The sequence below is a fragment of the Rhopalosiphum padi genome, chromosome 3 (genome assembly GCF_020882245.1).
Source record: "Rhopalosiphum padi isolate XX-2018 chromosome 3, ASM2088224v1, whole genome shotgun sequence".
NCBI classification, from domain to species: Eukaryota; Metazoa; Arthropoda; class Insecta; order Hemiptera; family Aphididae; genus Rhopalosiphum; species Rhopalosiphum padi.
Window position 1 is genome coordinate 26049986 of NC_083599.1, and position 24815 is coordinate 26074800.

A 24815-nucleotide genomic window follows, 5' to 3' on the forward strand; every position below is an offset into this window, starting at 1 on the left:
TATTATTTTAAGTTTTGTATAGTTCCCAAAATAATATTTTGTAACGGAACTGTAATAATTACATTTTCATAATACTCAAATGTAAAAAACATTTAAATAATATAGGCTGTTAAATGTAACAATCAAACAGCTTATTCAACAATTGGTGTAGAATAAAACTAATATTTTTATATTTAAGTTCTTTTTTTCATCAGTTGTAAATGTTTGCTATAAATGTTTAAATAATTTGCTTTTACCAATTTAGTGAAGATTAAATTGCTATACAATTTGGATAATTTCTTTTACTTTAAGAAAGTATTTATTAACCTGTTAGAATTTTTAATTATCTGTTCATATCTAATTGTTATACTTCAATACCTATTGTAATAAAAAAATCATTATTTGTCTTAATAGATTTTAATCAATTTAATCATAGAATATTAATTAAAAAAATATTTCCAATTTGGAATAATTAATTTGTTTTATTTCATAGAAAAAAAAAGTATATTAGCTATAAAAGTTTTTATCATAAAATTTCAAATAATTTCTTGAGCTCAACCATCAATTGCCAGTCAGTCTTCAATAAATCATCTCTAAAATGATCTTTGCATGCATCAATCGACTGTCTAGATATTTTGCTCACCAACAAATCCTTTTCATCAAAATGCCTCCCAAACATTTTTGGTGCATCACCTGGTATTGGCTCAATTTTTATACAAATTTCTTGTCCTTTTCTAGCAGTTTCAACAGCTTTGTGGTTGTTTTCTATGCTGGTCACAATACCCAAATCTACAAATTCTTTACTAGGAACACATATAGGTGTACCTTCTTTTACAATTCCAGATTCTACCATTACTCCCATAACAATTGGATCTCTTGAATTAAACACAAACTGTGGTAGGACTTTAAGTTTACAAGGAAATACTGCAATAGACTTAAACTGATCTCGATTTTTCCTCTTAAGATCATCTTGATAAGCAGTAAACTTATCAAATAAATGGTATATAATATCAGCTTGAAATATTTTAACATTTAATGTATCAGCTAATTCTTGTGCATCTCTTTCAACTTTAACATCAAAAGCTAATATAGTAGCATATAAAGGAGAATGTTCCAACATTATTGATGCTTTCATAACATCTTTTTTAACAACGGGACCAATTCGTATGTTGCTATATGGTATTTTACTGGATCTTAAGAAATCCAATAAAGCTTCTAATGAACCTAACGTTGAAGCTTGTACATAAACACCTCTATCTTGTAATTTAATAGTACTTAAAGCAGACTTTAATTCTTTTGCTACTACTTCTTTAAGTCGTTCAATTTCTTCAGCTTTGTTAGCTACATAAATGTTTAATCCTGCAATAGCTTTTTCTAAATCTTTAGCAGCAATTTTAACACCTTGAGCTGCTTTGATTTCTTTATACTCAATATAAGCATTTTTCACTCTAAGTTCTTTCAATGGTTGAGGCATAAGTAGTGATCTTATTTGAGTGACAACAGGCCCATCAGTGCCTGCTACGACAATTGTATCTCCTTCTCTGAGGTAACCATTTACTAAAATAGTATCAATAGTAGTTCCTAAACCAGTTATAGCTTTCACTTCCAATACAGTGGCCTGCAGCTCAGTATTGAAAACAAGTCTTTTATATAAATGTGTTTGACAATTTTCAACAATAAGATCTAATAAATTTCCCATTCCCTCACCAGTAATAGCTGATGTAGGTACCAAAGACACGTATGATTTTGGATCAGGATTTTCATAGAATAAAGCAGCATTTAAACCTTGTTCAGCGAATTGTAATATAACGTTTTGGGATCTTGTTTTAAATTCATTTTGTGTATTAGAATGCTGAGAGGTCAAAATATCTCTTACATCTTTACGTGGATTAGTTTGCCAATCATACAATCGATCAATTTTATTTAAAGCAACTATGAAAGGAGTTTTCTTAGTTTTCAGTATATTTATGGATTCTATAGTTTGTGGTTCTAAACCATGCATAATGTCAACTACTAAAATAGCTATATCACATAATGATGATCCTCTATTACGGAGATTGCTAAAAGACTCATGACCGGGTGTGTCAATAATTAATAGTCCCGGAACTAAGAATTTTTTAGTTGCATAACCATTTACAACTTTAGTTTGTTCTTTTATAGCATGAAGCGGAACATTTGTAGCTCCTATTTGTTGGGTAATACCTCCAGCTTCGCCATCTTGTACATTAGTTCTACGAAGCTTATCTAATATTTTAGTTTTCCCAGTATCTACATGACCCAAAACACATACAACAGCAGCTCGTAGATCTGATTCTTCTTCTTCTTCTTCCTTTGACGTATCTCCATTTTGAGTTTGAACTTTTACAGCCTCATCATTTTTATTGTCATCAGAATTGTGAATAGCTTCATCATCTGATTTGTCAGAATCATCATTTTCATCTACTTTGTCTATAGTTGACTGAGTTTGCAATGCTTCTCTTTGTGCTTTATAAGTTTCTAAAAGTAATTGTGCACGGGCTCTATCAGCTTTTTGCTTAGGAGTTAAAAATTTCCCTTCAGCTTTTAGTCTTTCCTTTTTTTCCTTTTCCTTTTGTTTTTTCTTTTCTTTCTTTTCTTGTTCTAATTTTATTTTTTCTTCTTTTTGTCTCTCAAGTTCTTCCAAACGTTTTTCTTCTTCTTCTTCTTCCCTGCGAAGTTTCTCCTCTTCTTCTTTTTGTTGTTGCAATACTTCTTTTAAAGCTGCAATAGCTTTTTTACCAGGCCCTTTCTTATCTTTGACGGGGGCCACTGGCTTCTTCTTCTTTTTTGCATCATTAGTCGACATTATTTAAACAATTATGAAATGACCGCTGAAACAAAAAAAATTAATTTTTTATATAAAATATAGAAACTTAAACAAAAAAATTATAAATTTTAAAATAAACACAGTGCTAAGTAAAGCCATATATATAGATTATAGATTGTACACAAATAAGTTTAATAATAGGTAGACAATTTGAGGGAGAAATAAATATTATATTTTTTTCGAATACAAGTTAAGAAAAAATAATTTTAATTATAATTTCTCTAATGAAAAACAGAACTGGATAACAAAAATATCACTTTCATAGATTGAAAAAATATAATATATAATATAATATTCTGTACAAATATGTTTAGGTATTAACATTATTAATTAACTAAACAAATTGATTATTTAAAATTTAAAGAATTATCAATAGATTGTTAGAAACATGAAATAAACAATAAGAAGTAAGTAATATTTTAGGGATATTAAAGTTTAATGAATCTATGTATCATATGTTTTTGAATTCAAATTGTTACGTGAATTGTAATAATGCAAGTTACATATTATAGTCTCTTGATACTCTGAAAAAGTGTTATTTTTAATTTAATCAAATTCTTAGAAATAAAAATGTAAAACTAGAATGTAATATGTATGTTAATTATAATTATTTGTTATCAATAAAGATAAGATGAGATATACATTTTACATTTATTAATAATTAATTCTAATACAGGTAAATTTTTATAAAAATTCCACAGTGGCACAGTAAATTAATCAACTAAATTCTTACACAGTAATAATAATATGAATTATAGATACTGGTTTTTATAATAAAATCAGGCTTTTTTTTTTTAACTAACAACAAACAAGTTATACTTTAAATGTATAGCATCACTTATCAAGACTTAAATTCAATTTTTTATCTATACTCTATATGTAATTGATCTTTTCCCATATTTTTGATTAAACATCTGATTGACTAAATAAAACAACAGTTAAAAACAAATAATTTTGATTATTTATATTATCATAAATAATATAAATTGTATTTGTATTTTAACTTATTTCATTAATATGCATTACGCATAAGTAAAAAAATAATTTATCTGTTACTCAAGTGACAAAGTTAAATAATATAATATAATTTTTTAAATATTTGTACATTATAATATGTTATTTTAAAGTAAAATATTTATTATTAATATTTAAGTGGATAGATCTTCCAAAATAACAAATATTTTTTTTATGTAATATCCATGTTATGATTAGAAACGTACTTGAGCATAGGTCCTATAGTCCTGTGCCTAAAACGGCAATACTTGGGGATAGCAAATTATTTAATTTTTTTTTTACAAAATTACAAAAAGTATTTTTCATTTAATTAAATCAAATTTAACTCATTTTATAAATAGATAAATTATTTTTATACAAATTATGTATTATAATATATATATAATTTAGAATAACAAATTAAATTATCACATCCATTCACTCAAAATAGAACAGATATACAGACCAGTATGTATAAAATAAAACAACACAAATTAATTTCATTAATAATGTATCTTTTTTAAATAAAAGATAAAATAACAAATTTTAAACTCAAATATGTTTTATAAATAATTTTGGTAAGGATAGGGATTGGAAGGAATGTGGCTAATCGGAAAGTGACTAAATAGGTGGAAAAAATCTAAGCACACCACTGTTTATGATTTATGTAAACATAATAATTTTTAAGTAAATTTATAAATATATATTTTTGTAAATGATCTAATTTACATTAACAATCTAAAAGCCTAGTCAATAACATAAATAGACAATATTGTTAATGTATAGACATTTTTCCAAGGAAGTTTCAATTATGTTCTAATTGTTTACTATAAAACCAATTTCACTCTACTACCTATAACTATTATATCAATTTAAAAAATAAAAATTTATTGTATAAAATATTTTAAGTACAAACTATTTTTATCGATGATTATAGATGTTATTTTAGTGCTGAATTTATAGCCATTATATAGGACATTTTGTCAAATTTACTATTGCCTGAAAATGATATCCATTGGAAATAATGGGTCAACCTCTATTATACATTATTTCCTAGTCAATATCATACATAGCCAAACTCATGACATAATCAGTCATTTAGGTTAGCTATATAATTGAAGTCTTTAGCTATAATGTATTCTAATAAATATTTATTGGATATAGGAATTAAATTTTACCTATAGCGAGATACAAAAATAATGGATGATTTCTATGGTGTAGTTATAATATTTTAAACCTAATTAATAAGTTCCATTTACCAAACATATACTACAGCATTTACACTAATTAAATTATAACTTTTTATAAAGTTCCTGAAATTGAATTTAATATGTAGTGAAATTCATAAAATCGTAATGCAAAAATACATACAGAAATTGATTGCCAATACGTCAGACGAATAGTTTGCTTAAATATAAATTATATAAATTAAACATTTTCCACTACGCTATTTTATTATTGAATGTCGTTTTAAAATATGAGCAGGTAGTCTGTACAGAAGCAATGATACACAAACAATGAGCACGATCAGCTGCCAGGTACACATACTGGTACCGTCTGACAGGTTTTGCCGGAGACAATTGGAGTATTAGCAAGCCCATACAAAACCGCGACCGTGTGTACGCCAAACAAATACTTGTCGATTCGGCCCACAAATTTTACGTCGGGTGTAATCTAAAACCGTGTGGTAGTGATCGTCCCGAGTCACACATCGGCGTGGTGACTATGTGGCAGAGCGACGGTATTGTACAATTGTAGTGTACGCATCGAAGTGACAGACATCGCGCGAGACACGAACGGAGTGATCGATCGCGTACAATTTACGATATACAAAACGATTTACTCACCGATGTTGAAAAATCCGTCAATCTGCGGTCGTACTTAACGATTCTATTACAGCAATGTTATGTAGGTGCGGACGGCACGAACTCTGGACGCTGACAATACGGTAATCGCCGAGTTTATTTCACACGATATTTCTTATCGTGTGCTGTTATCAACGGACGTGGTGGTGCCATAGAATATATTATTATTATTATGTACGTTGCGTAAGTCTACAGATAATAGTATCTTTTATTATCCGTGCTTAAAAGTCACGAGTTCCTCTTATCAATCCCTTTGCGTAGACGAATAAATAAATATTATTATTATTATTATTTACATAATATATCTGTGGGTTGTTCGTTATCGTGACTCTCACCCGGGTTTCAACTTTTCAACTTTCGAGTGGTGCCGTGCTGTGCCCAAACTCCGTAGAGTATTAGTGTGAAACTGTAAACAAGACAAGTGTCAAGTGTACTGTGTCGCTGGCGTTCGACGACGTCGGTTGTAGTCAACACCTACGATGCTCTGTTAGCCGCGATAATACTAAATACAATAATTGTATTACTATTTAATATACTTCCACGGCTAGGTACCTAGTGCATCATTCTTTGTTTGATCTTAGACAATGCTTTCCAAGTACATACTACGTATAATTCGTTTCTTGTAACGGGTGTTCCAATGCTGAAACTTTTATTTTCTATTTTTTAGTATTATTGGGTTATTTTGTTGTTTTTAATGCTTATTTTTATTAATATACTATACAAGTTTAGCCTATTCAAAAACTGTTTTATTGATACGTAAGTTGTTTTTGTTTTATTGGTTGATTGGGGTTTTCCATACACATTGTCAATCATTCGATTCGTTTCGATTTTATTTTTATTATTGACTGTGGAGCATCACCCGTTCTCGGACAAATAACAAATAATTAGTTAGTTTGTGTTACATCTTATATTGCGGTCGTATTTTGTATGTTCCTAATTTAAATAGTGTTAAATAATGCCCAAAATGAAATGATCTACTTTACGTGACTACGTAAACAAAGTCTGAAAAAACGTTTTACAACCGATAAGACCATTTAACTCAGTAAAATTTGTAAGATTAGTCCCTGCTAAAAAAAAATTTTCCATTCAGCAACTTACATATTTCAAAAGAAAAACATAATAATATAATAATATCAATGAAAAACCACTATATCATCACATCAGTCAATTTCTCAAATTTCAGTTTTTGTTTTTTAATAAATTAATAATTATACATTATTTATAAATAACTAAATTGTATAAATAAAAAGTTATAGGGGCATTTTTAAGATCATTTTTGGCTATTTTTTTAGAATATATTGTATGGTATTAAGGGAATTTAAATCTAGGCCTTATTAATAATATATTAGAATTTATTCATTTATAAGCTCTAAACTCATTCCTGTTATTCAAGAGGAATCGAACCATATTATGTTCAATTCAAATAGTTAACTAATGACCAAAAAATAAGTTATAAACTCATACCCAATAACTATAATATTATAAATATTATACATCACCATGCGTTGTTTACAAATTACAATAACTGGCTTGGCGGCCTATAGATTCTATAGAATCCACTGGGATACGATACAAATATTTACCTACGTACAATATTAATTTGTATTATCATTTATAATTAATTAACTAATTCTATATAGGTATTTACATGCGCTGTATACTAATATTTGTAATATTACTCCAATAATTAATAACACTTTGACAGTAGTCAGTAACTAAACAATCAATATCTGAGTATTATAGAAATACTTTAAAAAAATTATGTGTAGACAGTGTTGGGCAAGACAAAGTGTAAACATTTAACAACTCAGCACTCAGAATATTTTTAATTTATGTAAAGATTGATGCGTTGGTTGAAAATTTGAAAGAAGCGAAACACATTATATTTGTTTAAATACTTGAGCATTATAACCCTTAAATACTTATTAAATGCTAGTTAAAAAATAATATATTTAAGTGATAGACACTCGACTTTTATAAAATATACCTATTCAAAAATGTTCTCAAGGTTTAAGTAAACTATAGTAAGTTTAAATAAATAAAAAATATCCTTAGTTTATAATTATTATATTACCAAGCTTTGCCCATTACAAAAAATGAGTGTCTTTTGCTATATACTAGACCTTGTTACTTGTTAGTATGTTTTTTTTTAATTTAAATTTTTTATGGGTGGAAGAGCAATGAGTGATAAACCCTCCATGAGCATAATGAGGTTAAGATAATAATCAAATTTGTATGAGTAAATATTTTTAATTATTTTTTATAGATACCGAAATTTAAACATTGATATTTTGTTTTAAATCAAACATGAATCATGAGTTACAATATATTTTTGTAATTTATATATTATAATAAAGCCCTGATTTGCCCTTTCTCAAGAATATCCATTTTAAAATACTTGCTTATACATATTGAAATTAAAATGTAAAAAAGGGTAAAATTTGATATTTTATACAAAAACAGAACAATAGCTAATATTATTATTATACAAATGTTTTATAAGACATAATATTTTGTTAATTAATGGCATTCATGATAAGAATTAAAAAATGCATACTATGCTTAAAATATTTTTGTAGACCTCAAATAAAGATTTGCCCATGAGTAACCCTGCGATATGAAGTATAGCAATTATTTGTTAGCATTCTTAGTTAGACTAGCACTGATTTGAAGATACAATTTATGTAAATAAAATATTTGTTGTTATATTTTATAAGCAATAATAGAATAATAATAAAACTATAAACAAATGGCATATATTTCAACAACGAAAACTTTTTAAAAAAAAATCACAAGAATCTTAAAGAAATATTCTAAATAATTTGTATTTTTTAATTACTAGTAGACTGTAAAAACTGAAAATACATATTATGTCACAATAAATTATTTTTATAGAGTTATAAAACCCATTTATAATCATTATAAAAAATATGTACGAATAATATTTTAATCTTTTAGGTATAATTAAAATAAATACATTTGTAAAAAATGTTATCCATTGATTATAAAAACTTTACAAATAAAATAAGTTCTTTTGTTAAAATTATTAATTTATACTTTTAATTGTAGTTCACATACATTAGAGTAACTAAAATAATGATTGTTAATACAATTTAGTATATTGATTAGTTGACCACATGACAAAACAGTTGATTTTAATTGAATCAATTATCAACTAATTATTTTTTTAAAATTAATTTTGATTCAGAATAAATTATACTCTCATATTTTCATAGAACAACTTAATTCTTACTATAAATTAATATTTTGAGTGTAATCATAATCTATAGTTGGTATAACTGATTGAACAAATTTCAAAAATATAATTAAGTACATGTGTACTCCTAAGTCTTTTCCACCATCGGTCACCATTTGAATTAACTTTTTCATAATGTCCGCATGCCTGTAAATATTTAAAAATAATTAATTAGATACCAAACAACTTTATATTAATTAAAAATATAGTAATAATATTTAAATGATATATTTATTATAACATTAACTGTTATTTTAAGCATTGATATGTCTACAGATTAAAGGGAATAGTGGGTGTTTAGACATTTAGTGAACTCAGGTTCAATAACACAGTGTGTCAATTACCTAAATTTAAAGAAGTAATATCAGTAAAAATAATAATTTTCTAATGAATATTATTATTTGTTCATGAAATCCAATTTTAATAGGTCCTAGGCACAGGAAAATTAAAATATATCTACTTGAAGAGTTAGAAGTGTTATCATTTACTATTGGAAGTGGAACAATGTAATATCACGTAATATGTCAATGTCAGATAAGAGTATTTTTTTTCATAATTTTATGAACATTTTTTTTTTTTTATTGTTATCTATCATTATATTTTATCCAATCATTAATAGTGATTCATATAATATCATAATAACATTAATACCTAACATGAATATAATAAAAAATGTGCGTGTAACAAGTACGCGCGGATGAAGTAAAACTTCTTTCAGTCAAGCAACTGATATTAGGCGTGTATTGGAATAAAATAAAAATAACACACTTTACAATTTTATTTTCAATAGAACTGTATTTTTTTTGATTTTATTAATTATATATTTTATTTATTTATTTATTTACTATATGCAAAAGGGGCGGTCCGTGACGACTGGCCGTGCCAGACCGTTGTCTTTTTTTTTGTACCCTCTGTAAAGAAATTTCACTTCAAAAATAAAGGCATATTATTATTAAGTCTTATCAAATAATTTTACTTTCAACAATAATCATAAAATGTATAATAAATATTGTGTGTAAGTCACTGATTAAGATATATTTATATATACATTATAGATAGGTATTATATATCTTAGTCCGTGGTGTTTGCACGTCAATAGATAGATTAAAAGTTTTTTTTTTTTTAATTTGGCATTAGTTTTTATTTAATTGATACATTTAGATGAATTAAATCACACAACAAACAAATAAAATTAAAAATAAAACTGTTTTAAAATTTGAGAATATAATAAAGGTTTTATTTATTTTATGTTATGATACATAAAATGTTGGTATATTACAGTTAGGTAATTAAAATATACATTTATGTATAAACATAAACATGACCATATAAATTTATTTATTCATTTATTTTTTAAGTTATCCCAGATTGTGGTATGTAATCCTCCATTAGAAAATTTTTGGACAAGGTAGTCTCTTTAAACAAAAATATTATCAAAAAAGTCATTATATAAAAAGGAAAATACCAACAAATTTTTTATAAGATAATTTATGTTTAAATTCTGAACAGAGAGATATGTGACTTTTATTTTAGTTCCTATAAATTATAGGTATCTCCTGATTTTTATAATGCCAATTGTCAATAATCGTTAACAAGAATATTTTTGATAAATGTGAAATTATAATTATTGCTCATAAATGTTTATTACAAAAAATTGTTTAATAAACAAATAAATAAAAGCAAAATAATATCTTAATTATTGCAAATGAAATAATTTATATTGGAAGTTTTTAAGTTTAATTTTGTTTATAATATTAACTATATTCATCAAAGTTATTTATAGAATACAATGAAATAAAAAAAGTCCTGTTCAATACCTAATAATCATTTTATCATTAATTAATTTAAAATAAAACATATCAAGAACTGACTTAAATATTTATACATACTTATTGATAATAAATAAATTTTAATTTAATAGCTACATTTTTGTGTTCAAGATTTTAGCTCAACCAAACTCTGTTAATACATGGTAAATCATGGTCAGGGACGGCCTGACCCCCCGGAATACCGGGAGGATCCCGGTGGCCTGATTGATTGGGATTTGTCATTGACCTGATGGCTATATCATATTATTTTTTTAAATAATTAGGTAGTTTTTAATTTCTTTATACTAAAATAATATATTATTAATATTTGTAAACTACTATACTACAGTATAAAAATCTTGATTCAAACACCCGTAGCCCATAAAGTAAATTATAATATAATAAGTTATTAGTTGTAGTTTTTAAGTTACCTATTACTAATAGATAATAACTAGAATGGCTCATTTAATATGGGTATTTTGGGATGCATAAAAGCATTATTATTATAGTGTAGTTTCGTCGGAGAATTAATACGTTTTTCAAATAACTGGGCATTTTTTAAAATGTTGATTACAGATGAGTATGAAATAATGAATTAGGAGATTGATATAATAATGAGGATGATTTGGAAGTTGAATGAGAAAATAAGTCAAGTTATGTGTAATAGTTGTAGAAACTGTACACTGTGTTGTTACAAATTATTGATAAAATACAATTTATACAGTAACGCTTATCAAGTATTAACAGTTGCTTATAAGTATTTATTGTGTCTTCCTGTTACCCAAGTTGCCTTCAAACCATCATTTTCTAGATTAAAGTATATAAAAAAAAGGTTAAGAAGTAAAATTTGCAATGAAAATGCTGAAGCGTTTATGTTAATGTTAGTTGAAAAATAAATTTTGATAAATATTGATAATGATCAAATAATTGATTCATTGTCATAAAAAAGTAGTTTCTTTCAACATGTCTTTAAAATAACAACTTATTATTTAAATTTAAAATATAAAATTAATTATAAAAGCTTAATTTAATGTATATTTTTTTTGGTTTATTTATTAGCGTTTATAAAATATAATTTGTAATAAAAAATTCAAGCATTTAGTGGCTAATTAAACTTTTTGTTCAATTGTTTAAAGAGAATACATAGTCATAAAAATAAGTGTAACTAGGCCTTCAGGTTTCAAATTGAATTGAGATTAACAGTCTTATTAAAATATTGATACTGATTGAATGTCTATTTTTTTTTATATCCTCTTTCATATAATAATAACTAAAATATTAGATAAATAAATAATTATAAAATAAATTGGGTAGTGTTGGTGAGAAGGGGGTAGAACATAAGCTTAGCCATCCTCTAGCCCCCATCAATTAAGTAACTCCTATCAGGTAAACATTGATATGTGGCCTGGGTAATAAATTTTCCTGGCCTGAATTTATCTCCCAGGCCGTCCCTGATCATAGTTAATAAATGATATTATGATTAAAACTGCCAATCACAATATAATAAAAGATACAATTTACAACAGATAACATCAGTAGCGCCAAAGTCCATATTGAGGTCGGGTCCGACTATTTTTGAAAAATGTAGCCAGTAGGCCAGATTATATTAACATCAAAACCTTATTATGAGTAAACGTATATTTTTATACTCCTCCCCATGTATGCCAATAGGTATTGAGGACACAAAGTTTTGAAATTGCCCGACCATATCTAAAAAACTTTGGTGCCACTGGATAATAAAGCTGTAAAGTCGACTTTATTAAAAATGTACTTACTTGCAGGGATGTATTGAAGCCATAGAAGGACCTGGAACATGTGGGTGTGATTCCATTGTAACAGTTTTCTTTGCATAATCTTGACTCACATCTTCATACATTTCTTCAACATTTAATGGTTTTTGATTCTAGGATTCATAAATAATTTTTTCATTTCATAAAAAGAAAAAAAAAGCTTTATAATTTGATATTGAATGTTCAAATTTTCAATAATGTACACAAATAAATTACAGAATTTTTAGTGTAATCACAACAATGTACCAACCAATTACTAAAAATTGAGACAATATTACCAATATGTAAGATAAAATTGTAATGAAGCTGACATTTTTTTAATCATAATATGAACCTTATAATATAAAATTTATAAAAATAACTAGAACGACTGTGTCAACAAAAATGTAAATGAGCAAAATATAATTAGGTTGAGTTTATTTTTAGAAATTATTCCAGAAAGATACAGAAATTTGACACACTAAATTAAAAGAATTTAAAGTTGAAAACTACTCAACATTTTGTTTCAAATATAATATAATAACAATTAAAACGCTTACTTCATTATAACCATAAAGCCATAGCCTTGGTGTTTGGTAGAATTTGTCATAAGTAATATGTAAGTCATATGTACGGGTTTTTAATATATCATCAACAGAAGAGCTAGATAACTTTTTTTCTTTTGTATGTTCCGGATAAATAGTTACCTTAAAAAATAAAACAATAGAAAGTTTAACTTTATATATATTTTTTTAAATTGTTTAATAGCTTTGTATATACTAAAATAAAAAAAAAACAAAGGAATAACTACATGCTATAATTTGATAATTTAATTATAACTCATAGTTTAATTAAAAAAATAAAATAAAATGCCAGAATATTAAAAATCATTTTCTACTCAAGAAATATTTTTAATTATTTATTAAAATTTATTAGCAAATAATAATTAATATAAATATTTCAACTAACCTAATTATTTATAGTTAAAAAAATAATACAATTTTTATGGAACATACTAATTATTTTATAAATTACTAGCTGTTTCATCACGGCGTTGCTCGTGCATTAGATGCGTTAATAATATGTGAAACTCACGTCGATCAAACTGTTTTCAAAGTGTATTTGAATAAATAGGTGTTTAACAGTCGCAAGATGCAAGGGAAGTGAAATATGTCACACAGCAGTAGCATTATTATTTAGAATGAATTAATTATATATTTATTAGTTTAATCAAAAATTCCAGTCGACCCTATCCAATAGCTGCATGTATTTTTATGACTCCACTAAGGAAAAACATAATTTTATTTTTTAATATAACTTTATCAAAAAATTTGGTCACCTCTGGAATCTAAAGTAATCTATTTACTTTCAGTTTTCACTTATCAATGCCCAGACCAAACCGCTTGGTCTAGAGACTTGTAAAGAGGTTCCTTAAGCAATGGGTTTTTTTTTTATATAGCTAAAGATATATGTGTTTTATAATTGTTTAATAATTGTTTGTTATTTCTTCTAAGCGGTTGCTAGGATACTAAAAATATGACTAATTACTTTAGATATGTAATAAAATAAAATAATAATATAATATGTATTTAATTTTGTAATTAACAATTAACTTTATCGGACTAAATTTATGCCTATGATACTCACAAAGAATGTGGCTTTTGGTAAAATAATTTTCAAAATCAGTTCAGTAGATTCAGAGATTACCCCTCACAACGTCAAAAAACAACTTCACTTTCTATAATAGTATGGATAAATTTTTAATACTTTATTTCAAAGCAGAATATTATTTTAAGTACTTTGATACATAAAAGTTTAAGTTAAAACAACCTAGTTAATAAGTTAAACTCAAGTTAAAGTATTCAAAGTTTAGATTTAAATTTAGAACATTTTAAAATTATTCTTAAAATACTTATAGCTAATAAAATACTAGGCCAAAATTCAATAGTTGTATATCTAAGCAATACAAAATATATTCTGTTTTGGAATAAGGATGTTGTCATCATAAAAGATTGGAAGAATATTAAATTTTTTAAAAAACCTTGTATAATAACTTAAAAATCTATAATTATGAAAAACTTAAAATATTTTTAAAGCATTAAATAGTTTTTAAAATAATTAGTGTTCTTAGATAAAAGAACCAACCGGTATATCTATTATCAATTATAATACTAAGTAGGTATATATTTTTATTCTAATCTACAAATATTTGCTATAAGTTTTATTTTATAAATATTTTAATAAAACTTACATTCAATTATTATAAAATACCATAAATTATTTTCATTTATATATAAAATAAACTAACCGAATCGTCGTCTTCAAGCAAACCACTTTCAACAAATGCATCCATGTCAATAGCGTCACCTTCTTCTTCATCATCGTCATCATCAACCGCACAATAATTTTGATTATCTACTTTAATATTTCTTACAATTGAGTTGTCATTGATTGCACTATTTAAAACATGATTATCCTCGTTAAGACTTGTTACATTTAAACTGTTCAGGTTTCCCTACAAACATTTAAATATTAAAATTATGATGTAGAACATTTATTTAATAAAATAGAAATGTTTACATCTTATATTTAAGTGGACAATTAATTAAATCATATCTATGAACTATTATATAATTAATAATATAAAAGATAATTTTGAAAATACTTTTTTCTGATAATAATAACTCACATGCATTGATATAAAATGTCTATTGTCATTATTGTTTCAGGTATTCATAAATTAACTTTAGACAAGCATTTTAAATGGAATTTGCAAGGTTTTATAAATTATAATATTGGTAAGTATGTAAGTTATTAGAACATTATATTTAGCATTATATGATAATTATATTAACTCAATATGGCTTATTAATTTGGAGCAGGGGATCATCTTGTTACTAATGTTATAAAACTATTAATAAATTAACAGACAAATAGTATGAATATATGTACAGAAACCTGCTTTCAAAGCATTAAATAGTTAACAATTGTAATTGTTTAATACATTTCTAATGGACTTATTATTCGGAAAAATTGTTAATTTATAGATAATATAAAATACTCGGATAATTAGATATATATAAATACAATTGCAAATAAAATAAAAAACTTAGTATATAATGTTAAAAGAATGTTAGCTGCATGTTTAATTTCTTCTCATTGTCTATTCGCAACAATAATAAAACGCATTAATGCAAAATAATTTTATTTAATTTTGTTTTTGAGTGTCATAGAGTAAAATCACCCATTACAATAATTATAGAAATACATGTTTAAGGGTGAACATAGATTTGTCTAAATACAGTATGAAAAGAATTTGATATCCATGTTTTTTCTGTTATTTATTTATTATTATAGGTAAGACATATGTCAAATTTATTTTTTATAATATCTCTTTTACCAGTTAGTATTAAAGAAAATTGTAACTCTTAATTTTCAAACACAAACTTAGTGTACAGAAGATATACTTTGGCTAGTAACAGAACATGACGTAGGCCGATATAAAATGGGTCTTCTTTGCATTACTCTGTCATAGTAGAACCAGTCTAGATAGCAAGCTACTACATAGGGAAGCGCAGAATTAGTGAAAGAACTCGCTAAACTGAGTATAAGTAATTTTTTGTGATAAATATGAAATAATATGTATTTATGAATAGTCCAATAAATTGTTTTAATATTTTTATGTATTGCTAAAAAGTAAGATAGTGACTTTAATTCTTATGATTATTAAAATTTACATGTCTGTTGGCATTAATCTTATGTTAATTTTGTTATAATTTTAAGTATTTTACTTTTACTATAGCTTATATTGTCTAAAAATGAATTTGAATGTATTTCAGTTTTTTGTATACCGATAAAATATTTTGTGAAGATTTTCTAAAAATATATCATTAAAACAAAATATATAATTTTAAAACTTAATTTTCTTGTTCTTTTAACTAAACATATTATTAATTGTTATTAATATCTTAAATTGGTTAGTAAATTAATAATGGATAATATAACCAAATTTCAGATTTTATTTAAAATATAACTCAAGACAAATTAGTTTTGTGATAACAATATTTAATGTTGAATTGTATATTATATATTTTAATTTTATATTATCTCTGTTTTAAAAGCACAATATTTTTACAAAATTAAGACATTTCTATGATAATTATTTTATATTCTTAGTATTACTTTTATATTTTTTTTAAATAATGTATTCACTAATTTGAGTGATTATGTTTTATAATTATATATTATAATATTAAAAGTTGACATGATTTCTTAGTACCAAAATTCTACTTCATTTTATCTTTTAAAATTTGTATTATTTAAATAATTGATATTTTTTATTTCACAAAATTACCTTTAATATTTAATAATAAATTCTTTTAGACTTACACAAAATACTTTTAAAAATCATTTTCTTAAAACAATATGAATGGCATACTTTAGAAATTATCACAAATATTTTAAGAACACATAAATTGATGTTATATAGTATTAAAATAATAATAAATAATGGTTTATAATACTTAGCAATTTACATCTAAAATATTTGTTTTTAATTATTTATAATAAACAAAACATTTTGAATTCTGTAAGTATAGTAATTACAAAACAAAAAAATTGAATTTAAATTGCTAATTAAAATTATACTTTTATGTATATTTAAAAAAAAAGAAGAAACACTAAAAAGATAAAAAAAGTTAAAATAACTAAAAAATTATATGTTAGTTAATCTGAAACTAAACCTCAACTGATAACATTTATTTATGTAATGAATGATGCACTGGTTAAATATAATTTGTTCTACTAATATTACTATATTTTTGAAGTTTTTATAAAGCTTTAAAAATGTCTGAAAATAAAGATAAGTTTATATTGTTTGTAAATGAAAAAGTTGAAAAAGAATATAATCCTACTTCTGTATTATCTTGACTACCTTGGGTGCACAACTGTGTTATCTCAATTTATTAAATAATAAAAAAAGTATATAATCGTATTATATTATTGACGTTTAATTAACATTTAGTTAATAACAGTAATAATTCCAAAATTTAATCTATTCTGAAACACGATAAAATGTAATCAAATAAGCATTTCTGTAACATCTAAAAATATGTATAGAAAAAACGTATTTTTTTATTCAACTCAACTTAACAAAGTTAATAAAATATACAATTTAAAGTTACAGTATTTATAGCATATAATAGCTGATTATAATAGTATAATAGTATAAAACATTTAGTTAATAATTTTTTTATGGAGGAAAGCAGGTTTTAAGATCCATTAAAATTGTATTAAATGGTGAATCATTTGCAAGGTTTTGTCATCAAACTAATTCAATTAGGTATGAACAAAGTAAATTGTATATCGAAAACAAAATTAAATTGTACATTACTGTGATACAGATTACAACACGGAAATATACATTTATAAATAGATTTCTATATGGAGGTAGTCTTGGAAATAATTGGGTAGTCGATATAGTACTGAATATACATTTGTATACATATAAATTAAAATGTACACTATAGTGACAGACTTACTGATCTATAGAAGCAATAGAACTTATTGAGTCATCTAAAATCCTCACAGAAAATTTTCTACAATACAACATATATTTATGTTGTAAATATTCACAAATTATTACAAAGAGTCAGTTATAATATGAAAATAATATAAGAAAAAGAATTTGATTAATAATAACAGTCCTTGTGACCAACATTGTTATTGTTGGTAGTTACAAGTAATAACAATCATCAGAATTATGTGTTTTTAAAAATATTTCTAAGTGACTATCTACTAATTTTAATAAAGAATTAGTCTTACATACTTCTAATGATATCTCAGATATTTTTTCACTCAAAGGTGAGAGTGCAGAATCAAAATGATGTGTCTCAACCCATCCTTCATTTCCTTCTTCAGATTCCACAATATTCTCTTGAACTTCACAGTTCTCAATCTAATACATAAAAAAAAAATAATAATAACAATATAATAATAAAATGCTAAATGTAAATAATATATTATCATATGTTTCATTTATATAGTATTTAATTATTTACTTGTTTACATCGGCGTAGACATGGAACATTTCTTGTGATTAAGTATTGTTTATTTTTCGGTAAATAGGATTTAGTCTTGCACTCGTCACCACAAGCCCATTCCCATGTTGGACATGTATGAACCAAGTGATCACCAGCAATAACAAACTCATTCGGTGTCACTACACCAGTTTCTTTAAATTTTGATTCCTATTAAATACACAGATTTATTTATAATATAAATAATATATCCAACTGCAGTCATTGGCATAATGTGTCTTAAATATTGATACTATTATTAATTTCACAGTAAACACCCAGCCAGAGTGCAATTAATAAATACTTATAGTTTCTAATAAAGTTAATCATTTATTACAGAAAATATGAGCATAAACTTTGAAGTTTGAAGGCAAAATATAGTTTGATTAAAATGTTTTTTTTTAAAGTATGTCACAACTTTTATACTTGCGCGAAAAAATAATACATACCTTTAAAACTGGAGTCAAAAATCCAGCGAAACCCAACGCAGTACCCTTCACACTATTAATAACGTTTTGCATGGTAGTTTTATTATAGGTACTACTTTAAATTGGATGATTGGTTGTACTTGGGTGGATACTGGTCATGAGACCGAAATTAATCCGTTGTATTCGCGTCGCCGAAAATAATTACTAAGGTTTTCGTGTTGCTGGTACGTAAATTATTAAAATTAAATGGCAAACAATTAACAGAAACGAATAACTCAAACAATCTGTGCGAAAACGCGTGATAGGTACTATTGTTCGACAATACAGTCGCGGGTCAACAAAACCTTTGCATTTACGTAAATGCGTATTACGTAATAATTATTAAAGGTGGATGCGAAACAATATAAGAAAATATAGCGAGAACTTTTGTAGTGTAAATTGTAAATAAATGATATCATACATGTGTATGTGTGTGTGTGTGTGTATGGGCGTGTGTGTGTGTGTAGTGATAATTGATAAGAAAAATATATTTCAAACACGTTTTTGCGATTCAACGACCCTGAAGCAGTGAAGCATAAAAATGATAATTATAAATTTATACTCAAATACTCAATACTGACAATACTCATCAAGATTGAACCACAAAATAGATTAAAATTTAAAATTAATCTATTCTTTGATTTCACCATATAATATCGTGAATCATGAGTTGTTACTTGTTCACGATTTCCATAAAAATTTGTACATACTACTATATAATATATAGTAGTATAACTAGTACATTAAAATATGTAAGAAACATGGGACATTACTATTTACTACTGAATGTGAAGTTTGGTATGCTATTGGTGGGGTCTGTAAGTGAACACACAAAAATTAATAAAAACCGAAATATACATCAACTTTACATCTTTACACTTAATAACTGATATATGCCTTTAAATTGTTATTTTTTTATTTATAAATACAACTCATATAACATAATATATGAAAGAAACCATTTAATGCTATAATTTTTATTTTTATTTCTTTGACCGATAAATTAAAATATTATTTTATTATATATCTAATAGGTACAAAATTTTAACAGAAAATTATTAAATAATATAAATTATTAAATGACAATGTCACTTAATTCAATAATACAGTATTCGTTTACTGTATTTAGTTCAGTGGACAATGTTTTTCAGGCCACACAGTCAAACCTAACTATAAATAAATTTTATAATTTATTAATTATTTATTATTTCTTTTAGAAGTAATATATTTTAACAATTGTTGATTATTTAATTTTTGGCTCTAATACGCAGTAAACAACAAAAATTTGAAAAATATGTAAATAAATAAAAATTTTTTTGCAAAATGTTGTATTTGGATTTGTTTAGATATAATAATATAATATTTATGTTTGTAGTTGTCAGCTGATCTAACAATATTTTGGTCCAATAAAAATATACAAATGTTTAATCATAATATCATATCAACCTTAGTTATGACTTTACGAGTAAGGCTACTATTACTACTCAGTATATTACCTATATCTACGTTATTAGTGGGAACAAAAAAACTGAAAATATAACTTATAAAATACTTCTGATAGACAGAAAAATAAAAAGAAGCATTAATCATTTTTATGTATTTTTGCAAGAGCTAATTGGTTAATGAATAAATTAGTTATTCCATACCGATACCTTTGTAAATAATGAATTCTAAATAATATTAGATTAAAATTTAATTTAGTGGCTAGTATAATAATATGATATATTGTTTGTTTTAAGTTTAATGCTTACAATTTAAAACCAATATATATATTTCGATATATTATAAACAATAAACAAGTATTTCTTAGTGACACAAAATCGTTTATTTATTGTACTGTGTGGTATTGACAATATTTAGTTATCAGAAAATGTTATAAATAAATATATAATACAATAAATTTTAAATAACTATAAGTCCATAACAATTACCTAACAATAACATTCTGAAACAACAGAAATTTAATATGGCTAATCAACTACAAGAATTAAGTGGCATGGATAAAAGGATTATTTTACAAATATTCTCAGGTTAAAACATTAAATTATAAATCATATTACGAGTATAACAAACTTAATTGTATATGTATTATTGTTTCTTGAGTTTAATTATTATTACTATAAATAAAATATATAAAGATTAGAGAAATCATTAAATTCATCAAACTATTTATAAAAGTAATTTAAAAAAATAAAGCTAAAATATTTGCAAGTAAGAAGTTTTATGATTTTGTTGCTATGGACACTTCTAACTCTAAAATATGATAATGTACATTTTCTAAGAACTTTTAAAAATAATATTGTAATATGAAATAACTATAAAACTAATATAATATAGTCTCATCTAAGAATATATTATTATATAACTATTGATTAATAAATAATAAATAAAAATATTTAATTTAATAGGACTCTGTGATCATTATACATTCATTGACATTTAAATTTAAAAAAAATAAATTTTTTAAGTCAAAAAATATATTTTAATATAATAATTTAATCATTTAGAGAAAACATAGCTAAAAAAATAGATACTACATAATTTTGAATAAAATTTTTTTAACAATTTAGTATAAATACTGAAAATGTATAGTCAATAAACTAAAATATATATGTATATACATACTATATATATATATTTATACTATATTCACTATTTTATACTAAAAATATGTATACAATTTTACTTTTTAGCTTATGGGTTTGGTTTGATCAGAGGATCTATTGAAATACATGCAACATTTGTGAAACAAAAAATTGTAACACCTAAAATTCCAGTTCATCAAAATGAATTGAAAATTACCTCAGACATTATATGGTATATGGATAATGCTAGATTAAAAAAGTAAACATGAAAATGTTATTTGTTTTTATAATACTAATGGACAATGGTTAATATTGTAAATTATTTTATTCTATTTGAGATCAAAAATGTCTAATACATCTATAAGAGTTGAGTGCTTTCATGTTCCAATAAACAAAACTAGTCCAAATGAAAAGCTTGGTTATCTTTTATTAAAAGTGAAAGGGGCACAAACTATTAATCCAACATCCAATGATCGTGTAAGTAATACTTACCTATTTCAGATTTTCATACATAAACATAGTATGTTATTTAATAATTTATTATTTTTTAAACACCAACATCTGGTTTTAAAATTAATTTCAAATTTCAAAATTTTAGATAGAAATCAAACCATATAAATTAATAGGATCAAAAACTGGTAGTTATGAACTTAATTTATCATTGCGAATTGAAGATTTCAATGATAAAGCTACAAAAAAATCACCTGAAAAAATTCAAAATTCAAAATCAAAGAATCAGAACGATTTGAAAAAAAGTAAACTATTGAATAGGTTATCTATTTATTTTCATATAATATAAATTGGTCGAGGGTTATTGTAATTTAATAGAGTCATTTAAAAAAACTAATTTACATTATTAATGTTACATTAATAACACTACTGGTTACTTTTACTATAACCAATGAATGATAAATACTTATGTAGCATTAATATCTAAACATTAATAACACTTAAAATACTGTCAACATTTAAAATCTAAGTTATAAGTTATAAGTTATAACTTACAAATACAATAATCGATTTTTTTTCAGTGTTAATATGAAAAGTATCATCATGTCTTAAAGTTTTTTTATTTTTAGTAGAGGAAAATAAACATATTGAAGAAAATATTGAAATAGTTTTACCAAAATCTGACAAAAATAATATGTTAGGACAAATAGAATGTTTACCAGAAAATAATAAACCTCAGTAAGTTAAAATTATAAAGATTTTATGTTAATTGAATTATATTATATGAATCATGTAAGATTATTAATTGAACATCAATTATATTTTGTATTAGACATGTATTCACTTTTGATGTTCAACAAAAATTAATTGAAGAATTAGAAAATTGGAAAGACAAACAAATGATATTATTTAATGAAAAAGTTATTATTTCATTGACACTGTTAATTAATTTATATTAAAATTTATTTAATTATGTTTATACAGATGAAAACGAAAGAAGAACAATTGTTAAAAGATTTAAATGATAAATGGTCAGATGATAGAAAACACACTGAAGAAAAACTAACCTGTACTATGTCTAAATGTAAAGAATTAGCCAAAGATTTGGACAAAATGTCTGATATGTTAAAAGAAAGAGATGCTATAGTTACAGCCAAAGAACTTGAAGTGTGATAATACATTTTGTATTTTTTATCAATTTTTTCCCTATTAAAAATAAATATATTGAGGTTTTATAGTTAACTTGTCAAAAAGATAGAATGGAAAATAAATACATTGGTTTAGTGCAAAATATGCAGTCTTCCAATGCTCAAACAATTAAAGAAATGAGTAACAACATTTTTGAAGTGGAAACTCAATTGCATGGATCAGAAAAACTTAATATTTTACTAAGACAAGAGAATGAAGTACTAAAATATGATATCAATACCAATTGTGGTTTACAAGTAAAAGAATTAGAGAAAAAAATTGTAAATAATTCAAATTTTTATTTTTTTTAGAAATGTTATAAGTGTATTAAATAAATACTTTGTTTAGTCAAATTTAGAGTCTAAAATTGAGGAAGCCAATAAGTCTTGTATGTTCTTTAAAGAGCGGTGGATAGGATCTATTAGAAAACTTAACCAATTGTACACCAAATTTCATGAAACTAAAACCACTAGAAATTTTCTCAACAATAAACAAAAGTAAAAATTATAATAATAATATAATATTATAATATATTATATTATATATTATTATTATTTATTGTTATTATATTATAATATTTTATAAATCCAAAAGAAAGTATAATTTTGATATTTTCTAAATTAAAGACTTGATAAACCTGTATTTTTTAAATTATTACTTATATTTTATTTTAGTTTTCATATAAATATAAATATAATATATTTTTTTGTTTTTTTTTCAATGTTTTTTTAGTATTCAAAACATAGTGACTAACCAATTAGAAGAACGAAATCAAGATGAATTAAAATTAAGAACACTCTTAAATGATTTAAGTAAATTACGAGAAGATATGATCAACACTAATTATTTGAACTTATGAAAAACTTATATTGTAAGACCAATAAGACTATTAACAAACAATTGAGTACCAATTATATTGTTTATAAAAAACATGTAAAGTTTATGAAGTTTTTTTATTTTTATTTTTTTATTAAAATTCTTGAATTTTAATAAAGTTTATTATATTTTTATATTTCTGATTTAAACTATGTGTAATAATTTTTTTTTAAATAAGCATTTTCTAACTACTATTTTTATTTAGTTAACACTATTTTCTTTTTAATAAGGATAGGTTAAAGAGTAGGTCATCTCACTTGTGGCGGATTAAGCTATTTGCCACCTACAAGTAGGACATTTGCCACCGTCTCAAATTATAATATAATATAAATATATTTTATTTTTAAGTGCGATAAATTTGCCACTCCAATCACCTGATTACTTTGCCTTAAAACATTGAGTTTGATATATAAGTATAATAAGTAATAATCAAAATACTAAATTTTATTTAAAAAAAAAAAGTTTGCTTTTTAATTTGTATACTTACTTGAATAAATATTAAACATGAATTAGACACATTTAAAGTAGTATAGTGTTCTTGTATATTAAATAATCATATTTTTAACAATAAAATGTTATTCTATAATTCAATTACACATTTATAAGCAGCTAATTACATACAATATTAATTTAAAAATAAATTATGTATACATTTTA

General features: G+C 24.2%; 3 protein-coding genes across 3 annotated transcripts; 1 reads left to right on the top strand and 2 right to left on the bottom strand.

The window, feature by feature from the left end:
* Positions 1-441: 441 nt before the first annotated feature.
* On the bottom strand, positions 442-5816 carry LOC132924164 (eukaryotic translation initiation factor 5B). Its single transcript, XM_060988304.1, has 2 exons — positions 5665-5816; positions 442-2828 (listed from the first exon to the last, which is right to left on the bottom strand). Exon 2 carries the CDS (start codon positions 2801-2803, stop codon positions 506-508), a length of 2298 nt encoding a protein of 765 aa, XP_060844287.1. The 5' UTR covers positions 2804-2828; positions 5665-5816; the 3' UTR covers positions 442-505.
* A 3059-nt stretch (positions 5817-8875) lies between these two features.
* On the bottom strand, positions 8876-19470 carry LOC132924165 (ubiquitin-like-conjugating enzyme ATG3). Its single transcript, XM_060988305.1, has 7 exons — positions 19042-19470; positions 18575-18763; positions 18343-18471; positions 14824-15030; positions 13076-13222; positions 12522-12649; positions 8876-9085 (listed from the first exon to the last, which is right to left on the bottom strand). The coding sequence occupies exons 1-7, from the start codon at positions 19111-19113 to the stop codon at positions 8935-8937; spliced, it is 1023 nt and encodes a 340-aa protein (XP_060844288.1). The 5' UTR covers positions 19114-19470; the 3' UTR covers positions 8876-8934.
* A 1555-nt stretch (positions 19471-21025) lies between these two features.
* On the top strand, positions 21026-24141 carry LOC132927855 (uncharacterized). Its single transcript, XM_060992442.1, has 10 exons — positions 21026-21089; positions 21753-21903; positions 21983-22121; positions 22243-22399; positions 22724-22832; positions 22927-23014; positions 23079-23261; positions 23333-23563; positions 23631-23779; positions 24015-24141. The coding sequence occupies exons 1-10, from the start codon at positions 21026-21028 to the stop codon at positions 24139-24141; spliced, it is 1398 nt and encodes a 465-aa protein (XP_060848425.1).
* The last annotated feature ends 674 nt before the right edge of the window (positions 24142-24815 follow it).

What these genes read in the sequence shown, in the direction of transcription:
- LOC132924164 (XM_060988304.1), bottom strand. Translation starts at nt 2,803, where the DNA reads ATGTCGACTAATGATGCAAAAAAGAAGAAGAAGCCAGTGGCCCCCGTC.
- LOC132924165 (XM_060988305.1), bottom strand. Translation starts at nt 19,113, where the DNA reads ATGCAAAACGTTATTAATAGTGTGAAGGGTACTGCGTTGGGTTTCGCT. An exon ending in GTCTACGCCGATGTAAACAA is followed by an intron (nt 18,472 to 18,574) that starts GTAAATAATTAA and finishes TTTATGTATTAG; the next exon opens with ATTGAGAACTGTGAAGTTCA. An exon ending in TATCTGAGATATCATTAGAA is followed by an intron (nt 15,031 to 18,342) that starts GTATGTAAGACT and finishes AAATGTTTGTAG; the next exon opens with GGAAACCTGAACAGTTTAAA.
- LOC132927855 (XM_060992442.1), top strand. Translation starts at nt 21,026, where the DNA reads ATGGCTAATCAACTACAAGAATTAAGTGGCATGGATAAAAGGATTATT. An exon ending in TATTTTACAAATATTCTCAG is followed by an intron (nt 21,090 to 21,752) that starts GTTAAAACATTA and finishes TTTACTTTTTAG; the next exon opens with CTTATGGGTTTGGTTTGATC. An exon ending in GATAATGCTAGATTAAAAAA is followed by an intron (nt 21,904 to 21,982) that starts GTAAACATGAAA and finishes ATTCTATTTGAG; the next exon opens with ATCAAAAATGTCTAATACAT.